Genomic DNA, 27,930 nt, shown 5'->3' on the forward strand with positions numbered 1-27,930 from the left:
TCTTCAGGGGCCAGGTGATCGGCCCGAGCCCGTCATGGCGAAGGCAATTTTGTTTGATAGTGGCGCCAGTTATGCTTGGCTCATGCTGCCCCCCGAAACTCATTCTTGATTCACTTGGACGTTTTTTTCTAGAGTCCAGGCTGATGGGTGGTCTCTAGACAGCATGTGGGTAGTCTTAGGCCACTCGGCGGTGACTGAAAAATCCCAAGTGGTAGCGTGGGGATTCGAACCGACGTTGTCCATGACGCGGTGAATGCGTTGTCCGCACGCTAACCACTCCGCCTGTTATGGCGCATGCAAGTTTTTATAGTGGCGCCAGCTCATCTTTGATCCTCTGTTTAGAAAGAATCTAGAGTCCGTGTTGATAGATGGTATTCAGGGCAGCATGTGGGTAGTCTTCGGTCACTCGGCGATGACTGAAAATTGCCAACTTGTTCGTATCGGCGGGCAGGACGAAAACCTGCGTCTTCCTGGACTCCGCGTCCGCAGACTAACCAATCACCCACTGTCAAAGCTGGCAGTTTGGTACGGTATGGTACGGAATACGGTACGGTGCGGTTGAAATTTTGATAAAAAATACTGTACGGAATTACGATACGATATTTTTCGTAATGTAAGGTACGGTATGATACAAGTACGGAAAATTTAGTAATATTCCAAACCGTACCGTACCACAGGCTTAAAACAAGTGATCATCCTAAGCATTTTTTTTTTTTTTTACTTTCTTGCCTGCCCATTAGCGCCTGGTATGGTATATTTAAGGCCTAATACATGTATAGTCACTTTGTAAATGTGCCTTTTCAGATTACTGACGTACCCTAATTATTTTTTCACAATTTTTTTTTATGTATGTATATATATTTTCCTGATGGTACGATAGTGGTACGGAATTACGGTACAGTATTTTTAGCGTACTGTACGGTACGGAAAATTAGCTGGGGGTACGGTACGAAATTATGGTACGGTATTCTTTTCAGGTACGGAGTACGGTTAAAAATTCCGTACCGTACCGTACTGCCAGCCTTGCCCACCGCTGAGTTTGGAAGGGTATACAGGAGGAAGAAACTGAAAGTGAATGTGAGTAAGAATAAAGTAATTAGATGTATACAAGGCTAGAGGGTAGAGGGTTGAATGCAATGCTCTATGCTGGGGTGATCTAAAAGGTGAAGTGTTTTAAGTATTGAGGTGGCTTAACCCTCGCCCAAAACACATATTTTCCTTTCGCCAAGTATTTTTGACACACCTGCGTCAGTGCAAACACTTGGTCCACACACCCTTTCCCTCTCCTAAAACCACTTTGTTCTTCGCAGATCACACACTCTGTACTCTTTCTAATTCTCTTTATCAATACCCTACCCTACACCTTTCCTATCACACTCAGCACTCGAGTCTATCACCTTTTATTTTGTACAGAGGAACTACACATACACTCACTCAGTCCACTGGTACCAAACTTGACACATAGCATACATTCAACAGTCTCACTAACTACTCAATTATACACGTTCCACCACCTTTCAAACATTTTACATCACACTCATCCTTACCCACAGCTTTCCCAGCTTCATCTTTTCTGGCACCTAGCCAAAAATATCTAATACTTTTGCTTCTTCATCTTTCCCACTTCTCCTTAGTCCCAATGGCAGCACAGCTATCATATCTGTCTCTATAGCTGAACTCTTCGCTCAAACTCTCTTTAAAAATTCCACTCTGGATGATTCAGGACATATTCCTTCTACTCATCCCCCTCAGACTCAATATGCCTGTTATTAAAATTCCTAAGAACGATGTTTTCTATGTCCTCTCTGACCTCAATCCTCAGAAGCCTTATGGACATGATGGAATGTCTCCTATAATCCTTAAAAGCTGTGCTTCCGTGCTGACACCCTGCCTAGCCAAACTCTTTAGTCTCTGCCTTTCAAAATCCACTTTTCTTCCTGTTCGAAATCCGTCTATGTATAGCTTGTACCTAAGAAGGGTGATCGTTCTAATCCCTCAAACTACCGTCCTATAGTTTTACTTTCCTGTTTTCCTAAAGCTTTTGAATCAATCCTTAACTGGAAAATTCTTGAGCATCTATATCAATTTCTGACCTCCTACCTGATCGCTAGTATGGGTTCCACAAGGGACATTCTACTGTTGAACGTCTTGCCTTCCTGACTGACTCTTGGTCATTCTCTCTTAGCCTTTTCGGTGAAACTTTTGTTGTTGCCTTAAACATCTTGAATGCTTTTAACAAAGTCTGGCACAAATCTTTGCCTTTCACACATATAACTCTCTTGGACAGAGTAGAGTCAAAAGGCTCTTCATTTCATCGACTCCCCTCCTCTTACCATCAGTCTTCTAGTTCTCAAATTCCGCCACAATGTTGCATTTCTTTCTCATTTCTATAAATATTTTCATGCTGACTGCTCCTCTGAACTTGCTAACTGCATGCCTCCCCCACAGCTGCACATGACTTACTACCCTTGCTCATTCCTACTCTATCTAAATCCCTTATGCAAGAGTTAACCAGCATCTTCATTCTTTTACCCCTTCAACTGGTAAACTCTGAAGCACCTTTCCTCCGTCTGTATTTCCTCGTGCCTACGACTTGAGCTCTTTCAATTTAAGACTATCAAAGACACTTCTTCGAAACTGACCTCTCTTCTGGCCTCTCAATTCTTTTCTCTTTTGTCGGGGCAGCGTCTCTCCAGTGCACTCCTCGGCAGCTTTGAGAATTTTACACTAAAATTTATCCCACACCTCTCCATAGTCCTCTAAAGTACCAAGCACTGTACCAACCACTTCACTGCACTGCACTGCACTTCTCAAGATAGGACCCTGGGGGGTTCCATCTTGAGGGGGTTCTTGGACCTGATGTGTATCCTCACTTTTGCCACATCCAGTCTATGGTCGGTGGCAAAGAACTCAGCTTTCAGGAAAGCATTACAGTTCTGGAGGATCCTCCAGCGAGTACTAACAAGACTGTGATCAATCTCCTTTGCCACACGGCCAGCATTACTGTAACAAATCCAGCGGGGAGGCTCGAGTCTATGGAACCAGGAACCAGTAATCCTCAGTCTTAATTCTGGATCTTGCGAAGTTCAGAAGGAAGGAATTGTTTACGTTTCTGGTGCCAGAGCCATGGGGACCAACGCAAAACTCATAGCCGGCTATGAGCGCCACTAACTATATTAGTCATCTAAGACAATTTGTGTGTCGTGCGGGGGGCACTAGTCGACTATAGATTCAAGCTTGGCATCGAACATCTCTTTCTCCTCAAGCTCACACATCAAGGTATAAAGCCCAAGGTGTGCTTCAACCTCACCAGCATCATACGCTCATCAACCGAAGTAACCCAAACAACAGACTGCAATCTGCTAGAAATGGTCATAGCTACTCCTCTAAGACGGGCACCATCACTCTGACCTGACCAGTAGTAGGTATAACCCTCACTATTCAAGTATTCATCTCTCTATTGCCAGGCCTCCTCGTCTCAGAGATCCCCATTATGTCCACTCTCAACCTCCTGCGTCCAGCTGACAGATGGGGTGGTCGCTGATCCTCTGAGAGGCTCAGGATGTTCCAGGCACCCACAGGGAGAGATTGCCCGGTTAACCCTGGGTCTTGATAGACGAGCATATGTTTCGTCTGCACTACGCTGGCGGTTCCCCGGAAAAGGGGGTGCATGAGATTGACGGGGCAAGGGTGCTGTCCTTCCCCCCCACCAGACCTGTCAAAGTAATGGATGCCATATAAATATTCATAAAATTCACCCTCTTACGCCCCCATCCACCAAGGAGCCCTACAGGGGGGACCTAATCCTTGGGGCTACAAGCCCAGCTGTCCCAGAGGTAACAGGAAAGTATATGCAGTCACCACACGATACAGTGGTGGCCGCTTGAATTGTGACTGCGCAGACTAACTGATTGGCCCCTCCGATCCAGGTGAGGCCGCCCGTCCTGGCCGGAATAGGGGACCAGAGAGGTGTATTGCTAGCCGCAGTACACAACTACAGCATCCCTCAACTTCCAGGACACCTGTCTCCCATTCTTAAAGGGATGCCACACACGGCAAACATGTAGGAGGACTAAGGATAAGGGCGTGCTAACCCGCCCTCAGAGTTTGGCACTTCCAATGAAGAGAAGGATTATTCAGGAAGAGGAAAAGAAGGATACAGCTCAGGGTTGCAGTACTCATCCAGATAGACCTACCCCAACCCTAAGATATATATATATATATATATATATATATATATATATATATATATATATATATAGAGAGAGAGAGAGAGAGAGAGAGAGAGAGAGAGAGAGAGAGAGAGAGAGAGAGAGAGAGAGAGAGAGAGAGAGAGAGAGAGAAAATGAAAGAAAGCTGCAAAGAGAATAAGTTTGATGAACAATAAAAACATCTAATAGACACAGTTGAAACTAATATCAACTAGTCGCGACACCACTGCGAGGAGGAAACAATGAATTATGCACAAGCTAATCTACGTGATATACGAGTAACTTACTTAGGTTAGAGTTTCCCGGCCCTGGCATCTGAAAGAAGGGGTACTCGTACTCTGTGGACCAGGAACCTGGAAGGCGTAGTTTGTAGCGCAAATTTATCGGCAGCTTGTCATCCACCGGGAAGTCTTCGAAGTAGAGGCCGACAAGGATAGAAATGCTCTCGTTGGTGGCGAAGTACATTTGCTCCACTAGGTAATCCATTTCGTCCAGGTCGTTCACGGCTTCCACCGCTGAGAAAGGGAGTAAAAAAGTGAACACTGTCGCTAAGAAGAAATTGGAAAACAAACACTTACCATTAAAAACAGAAAGGTAAACACCGCAAATTAAGAGAGAAATAGAGCGGCAACCACTACCACTTCAAAAAATAGTAGAAAATGTGAAAAAAAGTATAAAATAATAAAAGTACAAAAATAAATCCTGCTGCAAATGGATAATAATTATTTTTTTGGGGGGGAGAAATCATAGCATTTAATAGTAAAGTCTATGGGTCCTCCGACGGAAGACTTATTGATGTGACCTACCATTGTTCTACATTATGTTACCAAGGTTTATAAAACTTTTTAAGATCTCTAAGTCATATGGAATACTTTCAAACGTAAAACTCTTTAGGCTGCAAAGGAAAGCACTGGTGAGTGCTGGAGGTCAAGAAGGGGTTTTACCTCCGGGGAGGCGTTGGATACTATCACACAGATTTATGGTGCCAGGCTTGCTGCTTATCAAGATCAATATAGAGCTTACCACGCAGAACTAAAGCTCTCCTGAGAAGAAAAAATGAGAGGTAGGTCGAGTTACACTGAGGACATCGAGGGTTATTTAATTATAAATGACCCTCGACCTGCTTCCCCAGCCATAAAGAAGATCCTCTCCGAGCCTTTTTCCTAAAAAAAGTGCATTTCGAACAGCCTTGTTTCGTGTATTAGTGTGCCAGGCAAGGTGCTTTCCCATTTATTGTTCATGTGAATTAGCAGTCAACTGATGAAACTGCAAGAGACCTGAAAAGTCCGGGTTCAGCCCTAGTAAGTCAACAACTGACGATATCCTGGTTCTTTGCGTACTGGTGGAGCCTTTTTTTTTTTTTTTACATCAAAGGAGACAGCTCAGGGGCACAAAAAAAAGAAAACAATAATAAAAAAAGCCCGCTACTCGCTGCTCCTAAAAAAAGAACCAAAAGAGGTGGCCGAAAGAAAGGTCAACTTCGGGAGGAGAGGTGTCCTGATATCCTCCTTTTGAAAGAGTTCAAGTCGTAGGCAGGAGGAAATACAGATGAAGGAAGATTGTTCCAGAGCTTACCAGCGTGAGGAATGAAAGAGTGAAGATGCTGGTTAACTTTTGCATAAGGGGTTTGGACAGTATAAGGTTGAGCATGAGTAGAAAGTCGTGTGCAACGGGGCCGCGGGAGTGGGGGAGGCATGCAGTTAGCAAGTTCAGAAGAGCAGTCAGCGTGGAAATATCGATAGAAGATAGAAAAAGAGGCAACATCGCGGCGGAATTTAAGAGGTAGAAGACTATCAGTATGAGGAGAGCTGATGAGACGAAGAGCATTAGACTCCACTCTGTCCAGAAGAGCTGTGTGAGTGGAGCCTCTCCACACGTGAGATGCATACTCCATACGAGGGCGGACAAGGCTTCTGTATATGGATAGCAACTGCGCGGGGGAGAAGAACTGGCGGAGACGATACAGAACGCCCAACCTCGAGGAAGCTGATTTAGCGAGAGAGGAGATATGAAGTTTCCAGTTGAGATTTTGAGTTAAGGATAGACCGAGGATGTTTAGTGTTGAAGACGGTGACAGCTGAGTGTTGTCGAAGAATAGGGGATAGGTGTTTGGAAGATTATGTTGAGTTGATAGGTGGAGAAATTGAGTTTTGAGGCACTGAAGGACACAAGGTTCCTTCTGCCGCAATCGGAAATGATAGCAAGGTCTGAGGATAAGCGTTTTGCAGCCTCCAGTCTGGAGTCGTGTACTTCTTGTTGAGAGGGTCTTCTATTGAAAGAAGTTGAATAATGCAGAGTGGAGTCGTCGGCGTATGAGTGGACAGGACAGTTTGTTATGGAAAGAAGATCATTGATGAATAACAGGAAGAGAGTGGGTGATAGGACAGAGCCCTGTGGAACGCCACTGTTGATAGGTTTAGGGGAAGAGCAGTGACCGTCTACCACCGCAGAGATAGAACGGCCGGAAAGGAAACTGGAGATAAAGGAACAGAGAGAGGGATAGAATCCGAAAGAGGGCAGTTTAGAAAGCAAAGACTGGTGCCAGACTCTGTCTAGCGCAACTGAGAAAGTTTCACCGAAACGGCTAAGAGAGGATGACCAAGAGTCAGTTAAGAGAGCAAGAAGATCGCCATTAGAACGCCCCTTGCGGAATCCATACTGGCGATCAGATAGAAGGTTAGAAGTGGAAAGGTGCTTTTGAATCTTCCGGTTAAGGATTGATTCAAAAGCTTTAGATAGACAGGAAAATAAAGCTATAGGGCGGTAGTTTGAGGGATTGGAACGGTCACCCTTCTTAGGCACAGGCTGTACAAAGGCATACTTCCAGCAGGAAGGAAAGATAGTTGTTGATAGGCAGAGACGAAAGAGTTTGACCAGGCAGGGTGTCAGCAGAGAAGCACAGTTTTTAAGGACAATAGGAGGCACTCCATCAGGTCCATAAGCCTTCTGAGAGTTGAGGCCAGAGAGGGCATAGAAAACATCATTTGGAAGAATCTTAATAACAGCCATAAAGGAGTCAGAGGGGGGATGAGTAGGAGGAATATGCCCAGAATCGTCCAGGGTGGAGTTCTTACAGAAAGTTTGAGCAAAGAGTTCAGCTTTAGAGACAGATGAGACGGCAGTGCTGCCGTCAGGGTTAAGGAGAGGAGGGAAAGAGGAAGAAGTGAAATTGGAGGAGATGCTTTTGGCTAGATGCCAGAAGTCACGGGAAGAATTAGAAGAAGCAAGGTGTTGACATTTTCTATTAATGAAAGAAGTTTTGGTAAGTCGGAGAATAGATTTGGCACGATTCCGGACTGAAATATAAAGATCAAAGTTAGCGGGTGTTCGAAGGCTCTGGAACCTTTTGTGATCTGCCTCTCTATCTATAATAGCACGAGAACAAGCATGATTAAACCAAGGCTTTTTAGCATGAGGAGTAGAGAAAGTACGTGGAATGTATGCCTCCATTCCAGAGACAATCACCTCTGTGATGCGCTGAGCACACACAGAGGGGTCTCTCTCCTGGAAGCAGTAATCATTCCACGGGAAATCGGAAAAGTACATCCTCAGGTCGTCCCACCGAGCTGAAGCAAAATGCCAGAAGCATCGCATCTTCGGTGGGTCCAGAGGATGTACAGGAGCGATAGGACAGGATACAGAAATAAGGTTATGATCGGAGGAGCCCAACGGAGAGAACAGTTTGACAGAGTAAGCAGAAGGATTAGAGGTAAGGAAGAGGTCTAGAATGTTGGGCCTGTCTCCAAGACGGTCGGGAATACGAGTAGGGTGCTGAACCAACTGCTCTAGGTCGTTGAGGAGAGCAAAGTTGTAGGCTTGTTCACCAGGCTGGTCAGTGAAAGAGAATGAAAGCCAAAGCTGATGGTGAACATTGAAATCTCCCAAGGTGGAGATTTCAGCAAAGGGAGAGTGAGTCAAGATATGGTTCACTTTAGAGTTCAAATAGTCAAAGAATTTTACATAGTTAGTAGAGTTAGGCGAGAGATAAACAGCACAGATGTATTTAGTAATAGAATGACAATGAAGTCTTAGCCAGATGTTGGAAAATTCAGAAGAGTCAAGGTCGTGGGCACGAGAGCAAGTGATGTCGTTGTGCACGTAGGCGCAACATCCAGCTTTAGATTGAAATTTAGGATAGAGATAGTAGGAGGGAACAGAGTAGAGGTTGCTGTCAGTAGCCTCAGAAACCTGTGTTTCGGTGAGGAAGGGAAGGTGAGGTTTAGAGGAGGAGAGATGGTGTTCCACAGAATGAAAATTAGAACGAAGACCGCGAATGTTGCAGAAATTGATAAGGAGGAGGTTCGAGGAGTTATCAGGACACCTCACAAGTCGGCAGCCAGAAGGGGAGTCCTCCCTGGGGGAATTTATGGTCCCCCCCCAGGCGGGGACTCCGAGGCGGTGTTTTCGTTAGCCATTTTGAATTTTGAATTTTGGGAAAAGGTGTGTGTGTTGTGTGAATGTAGTGTGGTGTAGAAAGAGAGAGGAACTGTCTTTTGAGAGCATGCTGAACTGCTCTCTGGTGTTGATGAGACAAAAGTGAAACGGTTAATGAGGACATGGGAAGGGTCTTTGAAGGGCTTCAGCACCCTCCTCGCTTCCCATATATCCTCACCGGGAGTAGCTCACGCCCGTTCGGTAGGTGTCTTCCTACCTACTCCTGCTAAATTGAATTTCTACAAGGGATGCTTGCAGCCTATGTCATATCACCCAGAACACATCTCTTCAGTGCATCGTGAGGTCTTTTGAGATCTACAACTCCGTGGAATTCCTGAATGGTTGCATTTGTTCTGTTCTGTATATTGGCACTAAAAGTGTTGTGAAGGGCTGGGAGGGGCGTATACAGAGTCTCCGCTGTGAACTCCAATGAACACTTTTATGGACTGGCTATTAGGCAGAGTCGTGAGGGAAAGTCATTGTGAAGTATCTCTTGGCAAATCCAAGGTCACTGACCTTAATATTTTTATGATACAGTATTTTTTGCTGAAATACTGAAGGTTTAGATGCCTGCACGAGGAGGCAAACCCATTATGGCTTCAGGTATTCTGGGTCAAGACCAAGGTTCTAGTGTTTAGAGGTTTGCAAGATGAAGCAGTACAGTCTGTTCATGCGTGTGGCGAGAACATCGAGATCTTGTAAAATTTGGCATGGTAACGTAGTACAGAACAAAAGACAAACTATTTTGGTCCTGACTCCCAGAAACTCAGGCTGCGAGACCTGAGCCAGGACTTTCAGTTTCTCAAGATACAACACAGTATGATTGCATTGTGAGACTTCTGTTGACATGAAGCTTGAGTGTAAAATCAACAAGCTTATGATCAGTTGTAAATAACTTTACACTCTGGAAAATAACTGCAGTTTTGAGGGATCCTCTAACGAGTACTCGCGAGGATGTAGTCAATCTCCTTAGCTACCCTTCCATCATTACTATATCTAGTCCAGCAGTGCAGTCCTGGTTTCTAATAGTGAGTACATATTGGAGGGATCCTGATTTTAACATGGTAAGCAAACTCAACTCAGGACCGTTCTAAACGTCCGCACACAAACTTTGAAGTATCTTTAGAACCTTTACGCCACACCACGTAAATGTTTATTAATATGTTAGGCGAACTAAATTACTATTTTATTTTAACTGTGCAATCTAAATTTGAGAAGCATTCACTTGCTTTGCTATTTGCATCGTCAATAGCACGATTCGATGCCCATAGTCCATTCTGAACGTCCACTTATAAAAATGTATATCTTTACAAACATTACACCGCCCGAAACAAAGTAAAGCATGATTAAATAACACTTAATCAAGTGACGATACGCACCATCTGGAGGCCAGCCGAGCCTCTTCACCAAGTAGTTTGAAACGTCTGTCGGGAAGGTCTCGTTGGGGCCGTAGTAGAGTTTGTTCTGCCCGTTGAAGGTAGGAGAAATATAACAGTTGCCCCCGATCACAATACCGAAGCACACACTTTTCAGCAAATCATCTTCAGTCACGCTTTCACCATATGTTGTCTGGGAGAGCAGAAAGAAGAGTATGGATAAAATTGCTTAGCGCCTCCAACAATAATTACCATGTCATTTATGTCAAGAGTGTCCATTACTCTCAGGCTAACCGAAACACACGGTGAGACAAAACTCATCAACCTTGTTATAGTAGATGGGCTTGAGGTCCGAATCGGGCAGAAGCCTGAGAAAAAGAATGACGGAGAAGAGAGCGACAGGCAACAGTATTTCGAAGAGCAACAGGACCCACTGCTTCTTGCGTAACAACAGGCTCTTCCACAACAAGAGGAGGAGGTGACGTCCCGTCGTCCTTCGCCGCCTGGAATCTGAATTCAACTATGTAAAATTTTGAAAGTTTCTTTAGGGTATAGAAACAAAATCCTTATATTAAGTATGCATTCATATCTCTCTCTCTCTCTCTCTCTCTCTCTCTCTCTCTCTCTCTCTCTCTCTCTCTCTCTCTCTCTCTCTCTCACAAAAAAAACTAAAAAAATCGCCGCATGGATGCCTATCTCTCCTTAATAAACCGTTATTATTATTGTTATTATTAATATAATAATAACAATAATAATAATAATAATAATAATAATAATGATAATAATAATAATAATAATAATAATAATAATAATAATAATAATAATAACTATTATTATTATTATTATTATTATTATTATTATTATTATTATTATTATTATTATTGCTATACTCTGTTCACTCGAAGCGTGCATCTGACTCCTAGTTGGGTTTTGTAACGACGGGCGCTGCTCGTGATTGGCTATCCAGTTGTGTGCTCAGTCATGCACAGGCCTCTCCGGTGTTATGTTTCTATATTATATCCCGTAGCTCACCTACGCTATTTTGGTAGAAAGAACGATCGTAGAACATAAATACGTTTGTTACTACTTGGTTAAATATAAAAAAATATAGAAATAGTCCCTTATGTCTACTCCCCTGACTATATCAAAGCCTTTATTTTTTTAGCACTTGTCCCCTACCATTGTATCTTTCTAGTTTCCTGATTATTATTATTATTATTATTATTATTATTATTATTATTATTATTATTATTATTATTATTATTATTATTATTATTATTATCATTATTATTATTATCATTATTATCGTTATTATTGTTATTATTACTACTATTATTATTATTACTAGATCTATTATTATTATTATTATTATTATTATTATTATTATTATTATTATTATTATTATTATTATTATTTTCATTATTATTATTACTATTATTAGTAGTACTATAGTATTATTGCTATCATTATCACACACACACACACATACACACACACACACCTGGCGCGTCTGAGGTGGAGTCCATGGTGTGTCTTGTGAGCGCCTCGCTTGGCACGACGAGGGGCTGCTCCAGCAGGTCCTAGACTTGTATCGTCCCTACTTCTTGCCCGGTCACGTTGGCCCTCTGGTGAAGAGACGCATGTGAAATTCGTGCCATTTGTGTATGGAAATGCTATTGTTTTCAAATGTCTTCGCCTTTTTCTGTACCAAATAAAAATAAAGCATTCGTAGCGATATTTGAATAACTTTGAGGAAAAACTTGCCACTTTAAAAGGAGTCTACCTATTTGTCTATCTGTGTGTCTTTATGTCTGTCTGTAGTGTCATTGTCATTTTGTTTTATATATATATATATATATATATATATATATATATATATATATATATATATATATATATATATATATATATATATATATATATATATATATATATATATATATATATATATATATATATATATATATATATATATATATATATATATATATATATATATATATATATATATATATATATATATTCTAAACAGTGTAAAAAGTGAGAAAAGGTGATACCTCAGTAACCCAGCGCCTGACACTGCCTACGAAAATATGACGGATGGGAGACAGCATTGGCTTCACCTTATAGCACAGACCACGCGCCTGAGGCTATATAAATAAAATATACTTTAATGGCACAGACATGGTTGCAACTTCCTGCCGGCAGGTTCACAAAATTCTCTTTCAGCTAAGCATCATTTGGAGTTAGGACAATTCGTTCCGCTGAGTCTGCTTCAAATGGTAGTAATGCTGAGTGGGGTGTATCGAGACAACTTTTTACGGGATGAATTAAGTCAGTAAGTTGTGTAGTTATTATCGATTCCCACCCCCCTGTTTGTTCCTCTTCCTACCCATTTTTTTGCACCCACATATTTAGTTTGAACTGCGTGACAAATAATCTGAGAAAAATGTACCCCATGTACAATGTATAACACCTCCCCAGGGGACACTCGAGGGCCCCGTCTACTCCAACACAGACGGGAGTCCTCCTCCGCATTCCAGTCTACCAAACTGACCCCTCATCACACCCACACACGTCCACACTTACTACCCCCGCCCCCTTTCTTACATCATATTTCCGTAGTTCTCAAATCTAGTAACGAGTAACCGAGGAAGATCCCGCAGCGTAGCCTAGTAAGTCAGGATTTTTCTACTCGGAACTGAGCGCCACCACGACTCCCTGTTCTCGCGTTGAGGCTAAACTCTCCAAGAATCTTAGTTCAAGGAGCAGTTAAGGTGCATTTTTCGTCCTGTTAGACAACATGTGATTTCTGGAGTCCCCCCCCCCACCCCCACCCCTTCCTGGGACCGTAACATTACGAGGATGTTGATTAAGTAGAGGGTATTATGGGTGCCGCACACCCTTGGCCTCCATAATGGCCCAGGTCTATTTAAGCCCTAATAACTCTTTACCATCGTTTTACCCGCGACATTTTGCATAGTTTGACCAAGTTTCAAGTTCATTGGGTAGGCGGTGGCCGAACTGGTAGCATACTGGACCCACATTTGCCGCGTGATGGACGACGCGGGTTCGAATCCTCATGCTACCACTCGGATTTTTCAGTCACCGCCGAGTGGCTTAAAACTACCCACATGCTGTCCTGAAGACCACCCATCAACCCGGACTCTAGAGGAAGCCGTCCAAGCGAATCAAGAACGAGTTCCGGGGGGCAGCATGAGCCAATGCAAGATGGCGCCACTATAAAACACTCGCCTGCGCCAGAACGGGCTGGGCCGACCATCAGGCCCCACCTGGAAGAAGCCTTGGGCCGACCATCAGGCCCCACCTGGAAGAAGCCTTGGGCCGACCATCAGGCCCCACCGGGAAGATGCCTACCGGCGCAAAAGGCAACAACGTGAAAAAAAAAAAAAAAAAAAAAAAGTATTTTTCCAGACTCTCTTCCCCGAGTCAAACAAAATCATCAGAGATTATGATAACGCAAAATGCTTCCGTATGTGCCTTCCTACACTATTTTTCAATAAAAATAAATAATATAATCCCTTTATGAATGCTAGAAAGGTGAGAAATGCAATCATGCAAGCAAATACATCTCCATAAAGCCACCATGAAAAAAATGTTTCACAAGCGACATATACCATCATATCTCTTTTTCCTTCTGTATAAAGATGCCTATGTAATCAATTTGCAAGTGTGGCAAGTTTGAAAGGAATCATGCAGAAACTGTATGTGTAGTTTGCCAAGACAGGAGAAAAAGCATGTTTTCAGATATTAGATATCAAAAGTTATAACATCAAAAATCATAAGATACTCTCTTTATTTTCGTCCCCCCTCAAGTTTGGACGTTCATAAGAAGATATGGGAAACAAATAAACATCAGATAAACGTTCAGTAGGAGTAGAGAGTCTGCATTGAAGATGTCTACTCCAACTCTGGACGGAGCCTACATCCCTTGGAACTCACGCACGCACGCACGCACACACACTGATAAGCCACTAGACAACTCTGATTTTTTGTACCAAGCTCCACGCTGTGGGTTTCCCAGTGGATGAATACAATACATATTTGAGATGTATTGAAGTATTATTATATTACAATAAAGCAAATATGCAAAATTTTGATATGGGGTGAGGTGGGGGGTGGGGGGGGAATGGAGGGGCGGGAAATGGGTATGGGCCCGATGAATTGGGTTATGTGGTTGATATGTGGATTTGGTAATTTCTGCATGATTCTGGATGGGGTTTACTAGAATTATAATAAAAATGAAGCAAATATGCTGAATTTGGAAAAAATTGGGGTATCGGGAAGGGGGGGAATGGAGGGGCGTGGAATGGGTATGGGGGCCAATAAATGGGTTTTCCTGTTACTACAAAACTCTCCTACCCTAAGGGAACACATAAATCATAAAAATGAAAATGGTCAAAATTGAGTGAAATTTGGTTTCTAGAGGTGTGCGAGGGCAAGTATTTTAGTGAGTCTCGGTCAATATAACTGTACGGACATCACTCGCTCTAGTACTCTGTTTTCTGATTAGTGAATTAATCATACAGTACTACTCCCACTTTACGTTGTATTTCCCTCACACCATCTCAGTTGCGATGGTTGACACGGTTGCTCAAGTCCGGAGGGTGTGCGAGAAGTTCGTGCCTCACGTCCTTCACCCTCTCTCCCCTTCTCCCGAGGTGTTCCCTTCTCCTCCCCGCTATCTAAAAGTTAACGTTCATTATTAGAATTGTTTCCTCCCTCATTCCTCTCATTTTACTTATCTCCATAGAGCTGGGAAAATCTAGTTCTTCCTAGATCGTGGAGTGGTGACAGCTTACCCATACATATCTTGGAGTCTTATCAGTTTTCGAACACCCCCCGTTCTTCTTCACCCATAGTATTCCCTTTTTTTTTTGTCTATCGAACCCCGAAAACTGCAGGCACCACAATAAATGATCTTCAGGACAGCATATGGGTAGTCTTCGGCCACTCGGTGATGACTCAGGGTCCTACAATGAGCTCGATCTGCCATCTGGTGGCCCTCCTGGAGCCTTTGCCAAAGCCAAACCTGCAGTCAGCTGGGGTCCAGCGAGACTTAATTGACATTTTTCTGTACCAAACTAGCAACATGTCAGTGTTGTCATGGTCACTATCATGTTTACACCAAAAAATCTGAGTGCTGAATATTAGTCGTGTCGTTATAGTGAACATTGTTGGCAAAATAAGAGCATTCATCGATATATCCTACAACACTCCATCCCGTACGTGGTTAATAGGAATGCATCAATGCTAACTCGTGGGTAAGTATTTCCTTCATGCAAGAAAAGAGAGGGCAAACAAGTCCAACATGGTGTCATGCTTTCAGTTTCCTATAAGTAGTGATTGAAGGTATTGAAAATATTGCCACTCAACATTCCTCCGGCTGGGACGCCCCTGCCTGAAACACGATGCATTCTTCTGTCTCTCCAGTCAGTGCATGGGAGTTTGTTTACACTGATGTAAAATATATCGTACGCTGTCGGTAGCATGTACTAAACCTATTTCATATTTCTAATCTAAATCATAATACATACATCTTTAGCATCTTGTAATATTATATTCATTATATTGAACTTTATAAGAACAACATAGAGCATGTGACGATTGTTTATGTGGGAAAAATATATGCTTTAATTTTCTATTTCTTGCGTGTCCACGTTTCTTAAATATTACTACTAAGTGAGGTGTCTCTATACCGTAGCTATGAGAAAACTATGTGATTTTTAAAGACTAACGAAAAACTTGTAAGAAAAATTATTTGACAAAGTTCGTATGCATAATTTTTGGGTAGTTCCACGAGGGCCACCAGATGTCAGGTTGAGCTCAGTGAAGGACCTCATTGTCAGCATATAGCGGCGGGCAGGACTCGAACTAGGCTCACGCCAAGGAACTTGACGGCAACATTAACACTGGTCCCTGCGTTCTGAGTGAACGACCGCCCACACACAACTCCACAAAACTGACACAACTTGGTATAGCTCTCTAAACATAATCAAATCAAACACACTCCCCCAAATACGCTGGAGACAAATAAATAAGAGGCGCAGGTCCTCTTCTTGTTGTACCCTTAATTAGCACCATCCCGTCATCTGTAAGAGGCCGCCCTTCCTCCCTCTTGGCACTACCACACTACACTCCACCCCCACCCCCCCACCCCAAGCACCATCACCCCAACCTTCCCATAGATAAGTCAGATCCCCGTTCCCCATCCTACATTTTGTACTTGTTTTACGAATTTTCTTTTAAATGTATCTATAACTTGTATATCATCAATCTAACGGATGGCAAAACTGAATAAATCGTGTTACTATCATTATTATTATTATTATTATTATTATTATTATTATTATTATTATTATTGTTATTATTATTATTATTATTATTATTATTATTATTATTATTATTATTATTATTATTATTATTTCACACACACACACACACACACACACACACACACACACACACACACACACACACACACACACATGCTAGGTTTCCATACATGATCACCCAAAGTAATCAATTAAATCCGGTTCTATTTTCCCTTTTTCGCCTTGATCCACTTAATGACATTTATCAGGTCAACAGCACATTCCGCCTTTCCTAGAGGTATATTTTCAAATCTTTCAATCTTCCTATCTAACTACCGAACGGGTAGTATACGCCCGGGGGCGCGTCTCATCACTCACTTGCCGCCACCACCCCGAACACTCCTCCCACGCAGCTACCCTATCACATGCCCCTCCCGGTAGGATTGATCAACTTGGCCCAACCATGAGATACCTGGGTGTTCCATTAGTCTCCTCCACTCATACATAATTCATACAGAAACAACCCGAGCAGGATCGACGTTTGAGAAGCGTGCCACGTGCCCATATAGCGGGAGTATGCGTTCACGAACTAAGCCGGTAACAGACCTCGAATCACACGAAGTCATTCCAGTGATACCCCATGATCCTGCAATGGCACTCGAAACCAAAGGCATCGACACGATTTTCCAAGTTACCATTCAGTGTCCGTCTCACAGTTATACAGTAAGATAGGAAGCACAAGCGACGTAAAGATACGAATCTTTGTCCGGCAGTATACGCAGATATCGACAACGCCATATACTAGTGTTGAGCAAGTCCATAACACCATGGGTCAGTCCAATCAACCGAGTGGCATCCTGGTAAGATCGACCATTGTTATGCCTTACACTACCAAGGTTAGTGAAGCTTTTGGTGACCTCGAAATGCTCACCACATGTATGAACAGTGCATGAACTGTGTTATCCAGCAAGTCTTCAAATGACTGGACCTTAGTTTTGGCCCAGGAGACCTTTAGTCACAGAGGCTTCGTCTCCCCATGCATCACCTATATAGCCAACATCAGGACCTCCAGCGATTCCGTGAAAAGTACATAAGCAGCAGCAAAAACACGGTTAGTGACCTTGATGTTACCGTCAAGTGCTCCATTTTTTTTTTTTTTACAACAAAGGAGGCAGCTCAAGGGCACACAAAAAAAGAGAACAATAATAAAAAAAGCCCGCTACTCGCTGCTCCTAATAAAGAAACAAAAGAGGTGGCCGAAAGCAAGATCAAATACGGGAGGAGAGATGTCCTGATACCCTCCTCTTGAAAGAGTTCAAGTCGTAGGCAGGAGGAAATACAGATGAAGGAAGATTGTTCCAGAGTTTACCAGCGTGAGGGATGAAAGGGTGAAGATCCTGGTTAACTCTTACATAAGGGGTTTGGACAGTATAGGGATGAGCATGAGTAGAAAGTCGAGTGCAGCGGGGCCGCGGGAGGGGGGGAGGCATGCAGTTAGCAAGTTCAGAAGAGCAGTCAGCGTGGAAATATCGATAGAAGATAGAAAGAGAGGCAACATTGCGGCGGAATTTAAGAGGTAGAAGACTATCAGTATGAGGAGGAGAGCTGATTAGACGAAGAGCCTTAGCCTCCACTCTGTCCAGAAGAGCTGTGTGAGTGGAGCCCCCCCACACATGAGATGCATACTCCATACGAGGGCGGACAAGGCCCCTGTATATGGACAGCAACTGTGCAGGGGAGAAGAACTGGCGGAGACGGTACAGAACGCCCAGCCTCGAGGAAGCTGATTTAGTAAAAGATGAGATATGAAGTTTCCAGTTGAGATTTTGAGTTAAGGATAGACCGAGGATGTTTAGTGTTGAGGAAGGTGATAGCTGGGTGTTGTCAAAGAATAGGGGATAGTTGTTTGGAAGATTGTGTCGAGTGGATAGGTGGAGAAACTGTTTTTGAGACGTTGAAGGACACCAGGTTCCTCTTGCCCCAGTCGGAAATAATAGTAAGGTCTGAGGCTAAGCGTTCTGCAGCCTCCAGCCTTGAGTCGTTAAGTTCCTGTAGGGTGGGTCTTCTATTAAAAGAAGTTGAGTAATGCAGAGTGGAATCATCGGCGTAGGAATGGATAGGACAGTTCGTTTTGGAAAGAAGATCATCAATGAACAACAGAAAAAGAGTGGGAGATAGGACAGAACCCTGTGGGACACCACTGTAAATAGATTTAGGGGAAGAACAGTGACCGTCTACCACGGCAGAAATAGAACGGTCAGAAAGGAAACTGGAGATAAAAGTACAGAGAGAAGGATAGAAACCGTAGGAGGGTAGTTTGGAAAGCAAAGATTTGTGCCAGACCCTATCAAAAGCTTTTGATATGTCCAGCGCAATAGCAAAGGTTTCACCGAAACGGCTAAGAGAGGATGACCAAGAGTCAGTTAAGAAGGCTAGGAGATCACCAGTAGAACGCCCCTTGCGGAACCCATACTGGCGATCAGATAGAAGGTCAGAAGTGGAAAGGTGCTTTTGAATCTTCCGGTTAAGGATTGATTCAAAAGCTTTAGATAGACAAGAAAGTAAAGCTATAGGACGATAGTCTGAGGGATTGGAGCGGTCACCCTTCTTAGGCACAGGCTGTATGAAGGCGTACTTCCAGCAAGAAGGAAAGGTAGATGTTGACAGGCAGAGGCGAAAGAGTTTGACCAGGCAGGGTGACAGCACGGAGGCACAGTTTTTAAGGACAATAGGAGGCACTCCATCAGGTCCATAAGCCTTCTGAGGATTGAAGCCAGAGAGGGCATAAAAACCTCATTTTGAAGAATCTTTATAACAGGCATAAAGGAGTCAGAGGGGGGATGAGTAGGAGGAATATGCCCAGAATCGTCCAGAGTGGAGTTTTTAGAAAAAGTTTGAGAGAAGAGTTCAGCCTTAGAGATAGATGAGACGGCAGTGTTGCCGTCAGGACTGAGGAGTGGAGGGAAAGATGAAGAAGTGAAGTTGGAGGAGATGTTTTTGGCTAGATGCCAGAAGTCACGGGAAGAGTTAGAGAAAGCAAGGTTTTGGCATTTGCTATTAATGAAAGAATTTTTGGTTAGTCGGAGAATAGATTTGGCACGATTTCTGGCAGAAATGTAAAGTTCATAATTGGCATTAGTTTGAAGGCTCTGGTACCTTTTGTGAGCTGCCTCTCTATCATTGACAGGACGAGAACAAGCGTGATTAAACCAAGGCTTTTTAGCGTGAGGAGTAGAGAAAGAACGAGGAATGTATGCCTCCATTCCAGAGACAATCACCTCTGTGATGCGCTGAGCACACACAGAGGGGTCTCTATCCTGGAAGCAATAATCATTCCACGGAAAATCGGAAAAGTACATCCTCAGGTCGTCCTACCGAGCTGAAGCAAAATGCCAGAAGCATCGCATCTTCGGTGGGTCCAGAGGGTGTACAGGAGCGATAGGACAGGATGCAGAAATAAGATTGTGATCGGAGGAGCCCAACGGAGAGAACAGTTTGACAGAATAAGCAGAAGGGTTTGAGGTAAGGAAGAGGTCTAGAATGTTGGGCCGGTCTCCAAGACGGTCGGGAATACGTGTAGGGTGCTGGACCAACTGCTCTAGGTCGTTGAGAATAGCAAAGTTGTAGGTTTGTTCACCAGGATGGTCAGTGAAAGAGGATGAAAGCCAAAGCTGGTGGTGAACATTGAAATCTCCCAAGGTGGAGATTTCAGCGAAGGGAGAGTGGGTCAAGATGTGCTCCACTTTAGAATTCAAATAGTCAAAGAATTTTACATAGTTGGTAGAGTTAGGTGAGAGATAAACAGCACAGATGTATTTAGTAATAGAATGACAATGAAGTCGTTGGGCCTATAAGTTCAATAGCCTCGGAGGTATCAGGAGAGTATACGTAGTCACCACGTGACACAGTGGTAGCCACTTGAGTCATGGTCACGCAGACTACCCAGTTGACTTCTCCGAGCTAGGAGAGAACGCGTGTCTTGGCCAGAATAAGGAACCACAGAGGAAGTTTAGGCTTTCCAACACATGAGGAGACGAAGTCTCTGTGACTAAAGGTCTCCTGAGCCAAAATTAAGGTCCAGTCGTTTGCATGCTGGATAACACAGTTCAGTCTTTTTTTGCTAGGGATGTGTGAATGTGAGAGGAGGGGGGGGGGGGGTCATCACTTATAAAGTATAATATCCATGTTCATTGCTGATGTTGAATTGCATGTTCCATTTCTCTGACTACTACAGAACTTAAACTTATTTCTTTTAAACTTTAACAATCTCCAAAGTCTGCTATTTGTACATTTTAATAGCAGGGAGTAATTCAGGGAGTAGGTAGGAAGACACCTACTGAAAAGGGCGTAAGCCACTCCCGGCGAGGAAGGTGCTGAAGCCCTCGGAAGACCCTTCCCATATCCACACCTTCCGTCTCCGTATTGTCTCATCAACACCAGAGAGTAGTTCAGCATGCTCTCTGAAAACAGATTCTCTCTCTTTCCACACCACACTACATTCACACAATATACACACCATCTCCAAAAATTTTACTAATTCAAAATGGCGAAAATTAGCAGAGCCTCGGAGTCCCCGCCCCCGGGGGGGGGGGGGGGGGGAACCACAAATTCCCCCAGGGAGGACTCCTCTTTTGACTGCCGAACTGAAAGGTGTCTTGATAATTCCTCAGACCTTTTTCTTACCAATTTCTGCAACATTCGCGGTCTTCGTCCTAATTTCCATTCTGTGGAACACTATCTCTCCTCCTCTAAACCTCACCTTCTCTTCCTCACCGAAACACAGGTCTCGGCGGCTACTGACAACAATCTCTACTCTGTTACCTCCTACTATCTCTATTCTAAATTTCAATCCAAAGCTGGATGTTGCGCCTACGTGCGCAACGACATCACTTGCTCTCGTACCCACTCTCCTGAATTTTCACCATCTGGCTAAGACTTCATTGTCACTCTAATACTAAATACATCTGTGCTGTTTATCTCTCACCTAACTCTACTAACTATGTAAAATTCTTTGACTACTTGAACTCTAAAGTGGAGCACATCTTGACCCACTCTCCCTTCGCTGAAATCTCCATCCTAGGAGATTTCAATGTTCACTACCATCTTTGGCTTCCATCTTCTTTCAGTGACCATCCTGGTGAACAAGCCTACAACTTTGCTCTCCTCAACGATCTAGAGCAGTTGGTTCATCACCCTACACGTAATCACTACCGTCTTGGAGACCGGCCCTCTTCCTTACACTCTTCTACTTATTCTGTCAAACCGTTCTCTCCGTTGGGCTCCTCCGAGCACAACTTTATTTCCGTATCCTGTCCTATCGCTCCTATACAGCCTCTGGACCCACCAAAGAGGCGATGCTTCTGGAATTTTACTTCCGCTCGGTGGGACGACCTGAGGATGTACTTTTCCGATTTCCCGTAGAATGATTTCTGCTTCCAGGAGAGAGACCCCTCTGTGTGTGCCCAGCGCATCACAGAGGTGATTGTCTCTGGAATGGAGGCATATATTCCACTTTCTTTCTCTACTCCTCATGCTAAAGAGACTTGGTTTAATCACGCTTGTTCTCGTGCTATCAGAGATAAGAGAGGCAGCTCACAAAAGGTACCAGAGCCTTCGCACTCCTGCTAACCATGATCTTTACATTTCTGCCCGGAATCGTGCCAAATCAATTCTTCGACTTACCAAAAGCTCTTTCATCAATAGGAAACGTCAAAATTTTGCTTTTTCTAATGCTTCCAGAGACTTCTGGCACCTAGCCAAAAATATCTCCTCCAATTTCACTTCTTCCTCTTTCCCTCCTTTCCTTAACCCTGAAGGCAGCACCGCCGTCTCATCTATCTCTAAGGCTGAACTCTTCTCTCAGACTTTCTGTAAAAACTCCACTCTGGACGATTCTGTAATATTCCTCCTACTCATCCCCCCTCTGACTCCTTTATGCCTGTTATTAAAATTCCTAAGAATGATGTTTTCTGTGCCCTCTCTGGCCTCAACTCTCAGAAGGCTTATGGACCCGATGGAGTGCCTCCTATTGTCCTTAAAAACTGTGCTTCCGTGCTGACACCCTGCCTGGTCAAACTCTTTCGCCTATGCCTATCAACATCTACATTTCCTTCCTGCTGGAAGCACGCCTTTGTACAGCCTGTGCCTAAGAAGGGTGACCGTTCTAATCCCTCAAACTACCGCCCTATAGCTTTACTTTCCTGTCTTTTTAAAGCTTTTGAAACAATCCTTAACCGGAAGATTCAAAAGCACCTTTCCACTTCTGACCTTCCATCTGATTGCCAGTATGGGTTCCGCAAGGGGCGTTCTACTTACGATCTTCTTACTCTCTTAACCGACTCTTGGTCATCCTCTCTTAGCCGTTTCGGTGAAACTTTCTCAGTTGCGCTAGACATATCGACAGCTTTCGATAGAGTCTGGCACAAGTCTTTCCTTTCTAAACTGCCCTCTTTCGGTTTCTATCCCTCTCTCTGTTCCTTTATCTCCAGTTTCCTTTACGGCCGTTCTATCTCTGCTGTGGTAGACGGTCACTGTTCTTCTCCTAAACCTATCAACAGTGGTGTTCCACAGGGCTCTGTCTTATCACTCAATCTCTTCCTGTTATTCATTAATGATCTTCTTTCCATAAAAAAAACGGTTCTATCCACTCATACGCTGACGACTCAACTCTGCATTATTAATAGAAGACCCTCTCAACAGGAATTACAAGACTCCAGACTGGAGACCTCAGAACGCTTAACCTCAGACCTTGCTATCATTTCCGATTGGGGTAAAAGGAACCTTGTGTCCTTCAATGCCTCAAAAGCCCAATTTATCCACCTATCAACTCGATACAATCTTCCTAACACCTATCTCCTATTCTTCGACACGACTCAGCTGTCACTTTTTTCAACACTATATATCCTTGGTCTATCCTAAGCTCAAAATCTTAACTGGAAACTTCACATCTCCTCTCTCACAAAATCAGCTTCCTCGAGGTTGGGCGTTCTGTATCGTTTCCGCCAGTTCTTCTCCCCCGCACAGATGCTTTCCATATATAAGGGCCTTGTCTGCCCTCGTATGGTGTATGCATCTCAGGTGTGGGGAGGCTCCACTCACACAACTCTATTGAACAGAGTGGAGTCTAAGGCTCTTCGTCTCATCAGCTCTCCTCCTCTTACTGACAGCCTTCTCCCTCTTAAATTCCGTCGCCATGTTGCCTCACTAACTTCTATCGATATATTTTCATGCTGACTGCTCTTCTGAACTTGGTAACTGCATGCTTACCCCCTTCCTGGGGCCCCGCGGCACTCGACTTTCCACTCTATCTCATCCCTATACTGTCCAAACCCCTTATGCAAGAGTTAACCAGCATCTTCATTCTTTCATTCCCTTCACTGGCAAACTCTGGAACAGCCTTCCTTGTCTGTATTTCCTCCTGCCTATGACTTGACCTCTTTCAAGAAAAGTGTATCAAGACACCTCTCCATCCGAAATTGACCTCTTTTTTTACCACTCTAATCTGATCGATATATGTGATCAAGAGTTAGCTCACTTTTTTTTTAATATTTTTGTTTCCCTAGAGTTGCTCTCTGTGCTGTAAAAAAGATATTAGCCCAGGTGCAATAGCAATAGCAATCTCTGTAGTAGGTAGGAAGACACCTACCGAACGGGCGCAAGCCACTGGTGAGGTATATATGGGAAGTGAGGAGGTGCTGAAGCCTCCAAAGACCCTTCCCATTACCTTACTAACCATTTCCCTATTGTCTCATTTACACCAGACAGTAGTACAGCATGCTCTCTAAAGACAGATCCTCTTCTGTCCACACCACACTACATTCATACAACACACACACCCTTTCCCAAAATCAGAATTCACAAAGGCGTTCAACAACAGTGCCTCGGAGTGTGTGTGTGTGTGTGGGGGGGGGGGGGGGCGGGCCACAAATTCCCCCAGGGAGAACTCCCCTTCTGGCTGCCGACCTGAGAGGGGCCTTGATAACTCCTCGAGCCTTTTTCTTATCAATTTCTGCAACATTCGCGGTCTTCGTTCTAATTTTCATTCTGTGGAACATCATCTCTCCTCCTCTAAACCTCACTTTCTCTTCCTCACCAAAACATAGGTCTCTGAGGCTACTGACACCAATCTCTAATCTGTTCCCTCCTACTATCTCTATCCTAAATTTCAATCCAAAGCTGGATGTTGCGTCTACGTGCGCAACGACATCACTTGTTCTCGTGCCCACGACCTTAGCTCTTCTGAATTTTCCACCATCTGGCTAAGACTTCATTATCATTCTATTACTAAATACATCTGTGCTGTTTATCTCTCACCTAACTCTAATGAGTATGTAAAATTCCTTGACTATATAAACTCTAAAGTGGAGCACATCTTGACTCACTCTCCCTTCGCTGAAATCTCCATCTTGGGAGATTTCAATGTTTACCGCCTGCTTTGGCTTTCATCCTCTTTCACTGACCAGCCTGGTGAACAAGCCTACAACTTTGCCCTCCTCAACGATCTAGAACAGTTGGTTCAGCACCCTAGACGTATCCCCGACCGTCTTGGAGACAGGCCCAACATTCTAGACCTCTTCCTTACCTCTAATCCTTCTGCTTACTCTGTCAAACTGTTTTCTCCGTTCTCAAACTTTCTGTAAGAACTCCACCCTGGACGATACTGGGCATATTCCTCCTACTCATCCCCCCTCTGACTTCTTTATGCCTGTTATTAAGCTTTTTCATAATGATGTTTTCTATGCTCTCTCTGGCTTCAACTCTCAGAAGGCTTATGGACCTGATGGAGTGCCTCCTATTGTCCTTAAAAACTGTGCTTCCGTGCTGACACCCTGCCTGGTCAAACTCTTTCGCCTGTGCCTATAAACATCTACCTTTCCTTCCTGCTGGAAGTACGCCTTCGTACAGCCTGTGCCTAAGAAGGGTGACCGTTCCAATTCCTCAACCTACCGCCCAATAGCTTTACTTTCCTGTCTATGTAAAGCTTTTGAATCAATCCTTAGCCGGATGATTCAAAAGCACCTTTCCACTTCTAACCTTCTATCTGATCGCCAGTATGGGCTCCTCAAGGGTCGTTCTACTGGGCATATTCTTGCTCTCTTAACTGGCTCTTGGTCATCCTCTCTTAGCCGTTTCGGTGAAACTTTCTCTGTTGCGCTAGACATATCGAAAGCCTTCGATAGAGTCTGGCACAAGTCTTTGCTTTCTAAGCTGCCCTCTTTCGGATTCTATCCCTCTCTCTGTTCCTTTATACCCAGTTTCTTTTCCGGCCGTTCTTTCTCTGCTGTGGTAGATGGTCACTGTTCTTCCCCTAAACTATTAACAGTGCTGTTCCACAGAGCTCTGTCCTATCACCTACTCTCTTCCTGTTATTCATCAATGATCTTTCCATAACAAACTGTCCTGTCCCCTCATACACCGACGATTTCACTCTCCATTATTCAACTTCTTTCAATAGAAGACCCTCTCAACAGTAAGTACATGACTCCAGACAGTAGGCTGCAGAACGCTTAACCTCAGACCTTACTATCATTTCCGACTGGGGTAGAGGGAACCTTGTGTCCTTCAATGCCTTCAAGACTCAATTTCTCCACCTATCAACTCGATACAATCTTCCAAACACCTATCCCTTATTCTTCGACAACACTCAGCTGTCACCTTCTTCAACACTAAATGTCCTCGGTCTATCCTTAACTCAAAATCTCAACTGGAAACTTCACATCTCCTCTCTCACTAAATCAGCTTCCTCGAGGTTGGGCGCTCTGTATCGTCTCCGCCAGTTCTCCCCTGCACAGTTGCTATCCATATACAGGGGCCTTGTCCGCCCTCGTATGGAGTATGCATCTCACGTGTGGAGGGACTCCACTCACACAGCTCTATTGGACAGAGTGGAGTCAAAGGATCTTCGTCTCATCAGCTCTCCTTCTTTTACTGATAGTCTTCTACCTCTTAAATTCCGTCGCGACGTTGTCTCTCTTTCTATATTCTATCGATATTTTCACGCTGACTCCTCTTCTGAACTTGCTAACTACATGCCTCCCCCCCTCCTGCGGCCTCGCCTCACACGACTTTCTGATCAAGCTCATCCCTATACTGTCCAAACCCCTTATGCAAGAGTTAACCAGCATCTTCACTCTTTCATCCCTTATGCTGGTAAACTCTGGAACGATCTTCTTTCATTTGTATTTCCTCCTGCCTTCGACTTGAACTCTTTCAAGAGGAGGGTATGAGGACACCTCTCCTCCCGAAATTGATTTCTCTTTTTGGCCACTCCTATGTTCTCTAATCAAGAGCAGTAAGTAGCGGGCTTTTTTTTTTAATTATTGTTTTCTTCTTTTTTTACGCCCTTGAACTGTCTCCTCTGCTTAAAAAAAAAGAATAACGTGGGCCCTGTACGAAGCCCTGAAAAGTCATACCTCATACTTCTGATGCAGCCACCATCAGATTTCTTATCACTGCTTAAAACATTGCGTAAAACAGATAGATCAAATTCCTAGTTTTCGGTGATATATTTCTTTGATAAATTATGAGGAACCTTTCGAAGGCTTTATTTGTATCGACCACTACGTATATCGTTCGCATTCAACACTCGTGAAAAACAAGAGGAGAATAAACCAAGATATCAGTGACGTGCCCATTATGAAACCATACTGTCTGTTACAGTGACAGTTGACCTCGAATAAATTCTTCCCTGATGAACTTAACTGAACCTGTTATTGGCATCAAGATGATTGTGCGAGCTAGCCATCAGTAAGTCATTGGTTACTTATTACGTATAAAATATCCACTATCTTCAACAATCATTTATATTTGCGTCGTTCCAAAATCTGACCATTACATCACAATCTACTAACTTAAATACACCAACCAGAGCGTTGTTCAGTACATATTTGAACATTGTTTATTTATGGACAGTATCATTTCAACCAGAAATTGAGACCGAATGGCTGTAGTACTGTGAGGATGATTCATATCTGCAAAACCTATATCCCTACCTGGTGATTTCGTGCACTTCTCTCCCTTTTAATGACTACAACAACTCTTTATTTTTCTCTTTCCTCGTACATTTTGCGAAAATAATGAAAAATAGTTAATCAATGATTTGCTGTATATATACCTCATTGCTGTCAATCAGGATTTTTAAGCGATCCAACCCTACTCTAGTGTGGTAAAGGTAAAGTTACCTGCGTACGCTTTGGCTGGGCCTTGGTGCGCATCTCCGTCTCCTGTGGTAAATAAGAAATCCTTACACCGGGACACAGGGCAGTTTTGACATCCGCGTTACTGCTCAGATCTTATATATATATATATATATATATATATATATATATATATATATATATATATATATATATATATATATATATATATATATATATATATATATATCCTTTTGGTAAATTTGCCTGATAAACTCATAAAAGCGTACTCACTGGTGCAGCGGTCAGACCTTGCAGCCTCCTCCGAGCGATGGAAAACATGTGACACAAGACTCACAATAAATCAGCCGTTAATCTTATCAGATAATGAAGATGCTATCTCCCCTGATTATGGTCAGCCTAGCAAGGATGACATTCA

General features: G+C 43.5%; 1 protein-coding gene across 2 annotated transcripts; it reads right to left on the reverse strand.

Annotated features, from left to right (window-relative positions):
• LOC127003735 (uncharacterized) lies at window positions 1–27,927 on the reverse strand. Of its 2 annotated transcripts, XR_007757372.1 has the most exons (6): window positions 27,786–27,927; window positions 11,523–11,646; window positions 10,347–10,531; window positions 10,025–10,214; window positions 4,499–4,726; window positions 3–3,715 (listed from the first exon to the last, which is right to left on the reverse strand). XR_007757372.1 is itself a non-coding variant. In XM_050870699.1 (5 exons), exons 1-5 carry the CDS (start codon window positions 11,545–11,547, stop codon window positions 3,639–3,641), a joined length of 705 nt encoding a protein of 234 aa, XP_050726656.1. In that variant the 5' UTR covers window positions 11,548–11,646; the 3' UTR covers window positions 1–3,638. The 2 variants fall into 2 exon arrangements, 1 of the variants encoding a protein (XP_050726656.1); XM_050870699.1 differs by lacking the exon at window positions 27,786–27,927 and having other exon boundaries at window positions 1–3,715.
• Between the last annotated feature and the right edge of the window lie 3 nt (window positions 27,928–27,930).

The sequence above is a fragment of the Eriocheir sinensis genome, chromosome 26, assembly GCF_024679095.1.
Source record: "Eriocheir sinensis breed Jianghai 21 chromosome 26, ASM2467909v1, whole genome shotgun sequence".
Lineage (NCBI taxonomy): Eukaryota > Metazoa > Arthropoda > Malacostraca > Decapoda > Varunidae > Eriocheir > Eriocheir sinensis.

Coding starts and splice junctions, on each gene's coding strand:
- LOC127003735 (XM_050870699.1), bottom strand. CDS start 11,547: ATGGACTCCACCTCAGACGCGCCAG. Junction 10,532..11,522: donor CTCCACCTCAGACGCGCCAG/GTGTGTGTGTGT, acceptor AGTTGAATTCAG/ATTCCAGGCGGCGAAGGACG. Junction 10,215..10,346: donor AGCCCATCTACTATAACAAG/GTTGATGAGTTT, acceptor CTGCTCTCCCAG/ACAACATATGGTGAAAGCGT.